Below are 6,272 nucleotides of genomic sequence, written 5' to 3'. Positions count from 1 at the left end.
CCCAGGGGCGCCGGCAGGATCAGACCCCGCTGCCAACGCGCTCCTCCCCGCCTCACACCCTGTCCCCAACTCGGTCCCCAACGGAAAGTTCAGCTTCGGATTCGTTTTTTAAAAGGGAATTAGAAGGGGGCAAGGGGGTGTGTAGGACACAGGGAGGCGGTGAAGAGAAAGGGACAACTTCTCCTTGGGAAACCGCCTCCTACCGAGACCCGAAAGCTGAAGCACCCGAGTTCGTGCGAGGTGGTTTTTTCCCTTTCCTTTTTTTTTTCTTCCCCCTTTGCTGATTAAAGAGACGGACCTTGGTCCTGGCTGCTCGCGCTGCTGGGTGACAAGAGCCAGTGCTGCTGCCGCCGCCGCCGCCTCAGCCGCCGCCTCCCCTCTCTCCCTCCCGCCTCCCTCTCCCCGGCCACATTCCCTGCCTCCTTCCTCCTTCCCAGCACCATGGAGTTCTCCGAAAGGAAAAGAAGCAGGAAATCCCAGAGCTTCAAACTGGTGAACCGAGGTACACGGCGGGCCAGGGCCGGGGGCCAGGGTCGTAGGGATCGGCGCCGGCGGGAGGGAGAAAGGACTTCGCGCGGCGTAAACATCCCCGTGCCGGGCCCCGCGGCCCCTCGCCCTCGGCGGCAGGCTTCAACTCCGGGGGCTCGTCTTCCCGAACCCCCAAACTCCCCTCGCGAGCGGGATGTCGGAGGAGGGGCCGCGGCGGAGGGGGGCTGCAGCTCCGTGAGCCCGGCCGCGGGGAAAGTTGTGCGGGGGGGAGGCAGGATGTTATTTAACGTAAACAAGTCGGAGGGCATATCAGGAAATTAGCAAACAATGACACTTCGGGAGCAAAGAGCCTTCTTTGGTATTCCACTCCTGTGGCTAGGTTGGGCATTGGGGGAGAATTGCCTTTCCATCAGGCTGTGCTTGGACGGATCCCTACGAATGATTTTCCCCCAACCCCAGAAAAAAGGTGGTGGTGGTTCTTTTAAGAAGGGAAAAGCTCATTAGGTGTACAAGCCCAAATAAGAAATTTTGACATCCAACATCTTTTCTACATAGGTGATTTAGATTTGAAAGGTAGTTTGGGATAGACCGCTTACCAGTCAGATAAGTATCTTGGGAAAAAAGGGGGGAGGGAATGAAAACACAACACAAAACACAGCCCAACCTTTTCTAGTCCCTGATCATTTAACAGGTGTACACTGTAGACTTTGGGCTTGGGTTATTTTATTGGAGGAGGGTAAAGTTGCATAGAGTCAAGGCTATGCCTATCCAATTACTTGTTAGAGTCTTTATTTCCCTAATTTGGCATAAAAAAAATGTTGAGAACTAAAAATAAAAACGGGCATACAAATATGTCACTCAGAATGTATTATATTTCCTTAAATTAGAGGCAGCAGGATTTTTTCATTGTAATATCTCACGTTCTAATATTGAGTTTAGAACCACCCTGCTCAAATATGTTCTTTGAATCAACTTCAGATCCAGACCCACAGATCTAGCCACTTTACCTCTGGTGTTTTATTAGCGTTGGCATCAGAGAAGAGAGCAAAACCAAGTGTTTTAACCACCTGGAGAAGTCACTTACAAACGGATGAAAATTAGAGGGCTATTGCAGTAGTGTTTTTTCAAAGTAAGCTCAGCTAACTGATGTGGATTCAGCATACATTCATTTAGTCTGAAAATGGTTTGATTATAGACATTTTGAAGATCTAATCATATCTCTTTCCCCCAGGTTTAGTTTGAACACTTTAATGAAAGAGGCCTAAAATGGTTTTAGGTATTAAAAATATTTGCCTCTTTCCTCTTTTAAATTTCCCCCCTAGCAGTGCTGATTACTCAATTATTTGTACTTTAAAAGTCTCCATATGTGACTAGCCTTTTAGTGCTATCTGATTCGTTCAGGAATGTAGGCTGCATTCATATTTATAACCTCAAGAAACTTATGACCTTATCTTAAGAGTGAAAGTAGTTTTATAGACATTGGCCTATGAGGACTAAGACCAGAAGGGAAGAGCCATGTTGAAGACCATATATATTTTCATGGTTAGGTGATTCCTCTCTGTAGAAATAGATCATCAAAGCCCAGGAGCCTGTGAAAGCAAAGCTTATAATGTATTTTAAGGTTTGATTGATGTAGCAACATTTTTTTTTCCTTTTTTTAAGTGCCTGATTCTTCACTCTGCTCAGCAGGTCCATTTTTAGAAAATAAACAATTACATATTAAAGGGCAGTAGCTGAATGCAAAAAGTTCACTTGGGTGAAAGATAAAAGTCTTGCTTTCTTATCCAAATTATACTGTATTTGAGATAACAAGTCAGTGTTTTTAATATGTGTCCACCTTTAAAGTGCTTAACAGGGATTTTATTCTGTGGAAACTCAGTGCCAGGTAGCACACAAGCGTGCTTTTAACATGCCCAAGAAAATGGGTTGTGGAGATAAATTCGGAAACTTTCCTGGCCTGTGATTGGCTGAAGTTTTTTCTTTTCCTTAACAGCATACTTATCACCTGGAAAAACAAAACAAAACAAAAAAAACAAGCTTAATAATTGGCATCTGTGGGCAGAATTACTGTGAAAACGACATTGTCATCAAACAAAGCTGTTTTCTAACGTCAAAGGAATATTTCAATGTTGTATGCTTTCCTCAGAGTAAGCAAAGTTTTTGGGGATTATTACTCACTACAATTTGGTGGTTAACTAGGTTCTTGAAAGCTATCTTTATAAATTAAAGCATAGATGATACTTTTCATTATAATTGGGATTCTAGTCTATTACTTCTTCATATTCTGCAGGTCATTAGAATTCTAATTTTTGGCTGTCTTTTTGTCTCAGATTATCACCATGAAGCGTACACGGTCTCAGAATTCAGCAGTGATGTAAATGGCGAGGCCAAAGACACACAGCCTGTTTTTTTAGGTAGGTTCTTATGTCAATTAATTTCTCAGTGAAACAGCATGACCGTTGCAATTAGGAAGGGAAAAAAAGAAAGACTTGTGCAAGAACGGGAAATGTCTGCCATTGCTTAATGTATGACATTCTTTTCAAGACCTTTTATTTTACAGATTGCCAATATATCCCTTATTAACATTGCTAAAAGTTGTAATTTCAGACATAAATGTTTATTAGTGTCTACATACAGTGCTAATTATCACTCACTCGCAGAGCCAGATGCTGACTGTGCAGTTTTGTGGCTCTGCGCACACCCCATTTACATTGCATATTCGCCGGCATGATTCACTGGCAATAGTTTGTGTAATTGGGGTATTACATCTTTGACATCTGGATAACAGAAATTCAATTTCCAGGAAGCTGCTATTTGTTTGGTTTTGCTTCTGCCTTGGGTGGGATAGAGGATTAATGTGCTGTCTTATTATAATGTCCCTTCACCTCTGTGGCCTGGTTGCTAATCCTGCCATGACAAAATTAAATTAAATCTCCAGTCAGAAAGCGTAAGGAAAATAAAAGTGTGATTGCGCGTCTAACCACCTCTTGATAGTAGTACTAGTTATCACCAAGCACTTTCTCAATTTTATGGGTTTGTTGTTCATCTCACACTAGTATTTTTGGCTGGAGAAACCAGTCAGAGTCATGCTTTTCTATGACCATCCTCATTCCCAGTTCCTCTGAGGGACAAGTGGAGCAAAAGCAGCATCTCTGAGTCTGATAGACAAATGTAGCTATGTGATGGATGGGTAGGTGGTTAATTAAGAATGTTACTTCTTTGTAGGTGTAGTTTTTAGTACAAATACTGTGCCTGAAACACTTGCGATATGTGGTTTTTGACTTGAAAACCATGAGCCAAAACTTAAACCATTTAGAATTTGGCCACTAGAATGAAGTTCCCCCAAAATAGGAGTGGAGAATACATGATGTTTGGCTTCTGCTTTGTCCATTCTAGGGACCTCTGGTATCAGAGTCTGTAAAGAACTGTAGTGGTAATCAAAAGGCCACACTTTTGGTGGACAGTCTCCTATGTGATTTACAGCCTCAGGAAATAGATGGATGGCCACCTGTCAAGTCAGAACTGACTTGACAACAGTGAGTTTTGTTTTTTCTGTTTACCTGTTCTAGGTTTCTCTGCACTCCTGTGCAGTAGTATAAGGTCGAGAGCTGCACCACATGAAAGTAAAAAACAAGAGAAAGTCAGGACAAGGGTCTTTGAAAGCAAGGTCCAAAATTGTTATATCACAAGGGAGAGTTACCAGCACTTAGAAAAGCAGGATTGCTACGTTAACCCAGGCATAATACTTCAAATTAAGCAAATGAAAACCAGAAAATTTAGTTTTGTATCACCTGAATCCCTCATTTCTGCTTTAAGGAAGAGAAAGGGCAGGGAATTAAAAGAGTGTGAATCAAATTGATACTAAAGCAAAATAGGAGAGAAATAACAATATTTCTTATACAAGTGATCATTGAAGATGTGTGGATCTTTCCAGGGAGAAAATAAGACTCAGACCAGCAATTCTCAGCACCTGTTTCTATAGTTAGGATAAAAAAAATTGAAAGGTTAGAAATCAAGTGAAAAGCTGTGACTCAGGGAGAATACTCGGGGATTGCATTCTTTCCCATTGCCTAAACTTGATTAGTTGGAATTCCGATTTTACAAATTGAAAGGAAGAATTTCCCTCAGTAGGAAGTTTACATTTCACTTAAGAATGGTACATCGTGTTCTTGGTTTAGTTCTTCTTCAAAGAAGCAGGCCTCTCTCCTCCTTCCCCCTCCCCTTTTTTCCTGTGTGCTTGGAAAATAGTAAAAGTCACTGTACGCAGCTGCTTAATTTTTATTATGAGAAAGTGAAGGCTGAAAAATATGAGGATGCCAGCTAGCTTAGGGAGCACTGGTGGCCTAGTCCATAGCGAGTTGCCCTGCAAACCTAGAGGCAACTGGTTTGAGGCCACCAGCAGCTCTGTGGGAGAAAGATGGACAGTCTGTTCTCATGCAGTTAATCACCTCTGAAAATCTGCTGGAGGGTCAGCTGTGAGTGAGCTCTGACTCTATGGTAATAAGTGCTCAGAAATCAGGAAACTCTGCTTTTTGAAAGGTGGGTAGGTATTGCTAGTTTTCTAGCCCATATCCAGGAAGAAAGGAGGAATTATCAATGAAAGACTAGTCTTGACATAAATTTTTTAGTTACAGGTCAAAAACACATTAAATACAAAGAGACCAAAGAACAGCATAGAAGTGTGTGCCATGGCTTATTTCTCCATCTATTGCTGGTTGTGGGAAAGTATAAGAAGGTACCCAAGAATGTTTTTATATTGTGATCCCCAAGTCAGTTAAAAAATAGGACATTGGCAAATAATTATACAGATGTAATTTTTTTTTTTACAGCAGCATTATTTGTTATAGTAACTGCTTTTTTTATTATTGATTTTTTAAAATGCAACATATTACAGCATTTTCTTTACATTTAATTCCCCCCCCCATTCCTTCATTAGAAATATGGAACGCTTCACGAATTTGCGTTTCATCCTTGCACAGGGGCCATGCTATCATTCCAATTTTAGTATATGTGCTGCCAAAGTGAGCACACAGATGTAATTTCTAAAGTAAAGACTTGTATTTTCCTGATGACATTTGCAACGAAGACTTTTGTGATTGATAATGTTTTATAATATGGACCTTTTCTAAAAGATTATAATTAACTCAAAATATAGCTTTAAGTTATAATTATTCTGTACATTGCTAGAGTCTTATTTATTGTGATATAGAAGTTCATATGATGTTTTTACATTCAAGGACATTTTGTTGATGAAATACCAAAACAACTTTTTCCATACTAAAACATGGCCCTGCAGATATTGTATAGTGTTTTTGTGTTCAAATATAGGTGTTATCTTTGATACCACTTTCAACTATAAGATTAGTATTCACATTCCAGGGGTTGAAAAAGTACTCCAGAGTTTGGCAGAAGTTTCCACATTAAATCTTATTTCTTCAGAGTGTTTTCAAGATGTTTAACAAATATAACAAATCCAATGTGGTAAGACAAATCAATAGATATCCTTACTAGTTTATATGAATGGTCTGGCTAGGTAATTGGAGAGTTATGTCTACATTTTAAATTTGATAATCTTAATTCTAAAAATCTGTTAATAGGGTGTGAACATTGTCTTTCTCAAGCAGGCTGTGATGGGGATGTGTTTAAAGATAATAAGTACTGTTTGGAGGAAAATAATTCATTTAATCCATTCAACAAATGTTTTTTGAGAAAGTAACAAAGTATGGCTGACTCTGAGAAGAATGGGAATCCCAGAACACTTGATTGTTCTAATGCGAAACTTA

General features: G+C 40.3%; 1 protein-coding gene across 1 annotated transcript in view; it reads left to right on the top strand.

The window, feature by feature from the left end:
• The first annotated feature begins 441 nt into the window (after positions 1 to 441).
• The window catches only part of BEND7 (BEN domain containing 7), a 132,514-nt gene continuing 126,683 nt past the window's right edge, over positions 442 to 6,272 (top strand). Inside the window, exons 1-2 of the mRNA XM_006894317.1 lie at positions 442 to 502; positions 2,820 to 2,903. Coding sequence (XP_006894379.1) covers positions 442 to 502; positions 2,820 to 2,903 — 145 coding nt within the window. The remainder of the gene's footprint in view (positions 503 to 2,819; positions 2,904 to 6,272) is intronic.

The sequence above is a fragment of the Elephantulus edwardii genome, unplaced genomic scaffold, assembly GCF_000299155.1.
Source record: "Elephantulus edwardii isolate Elephantulus edwardi_28Jun2011 unplaced genomic scaffold, EleEdw1.0 scaffold00139, whole genome shotgun sequence".
NCBI lineage: Eukaryota > Metazoa > Chordata > Mammalia > Macroscelidea > Macroscelididae > Elephantulus > Elephantulus edwardii.
This window is presented reverse-complemented; position numbering and strand designations above follow the sequence as displayed.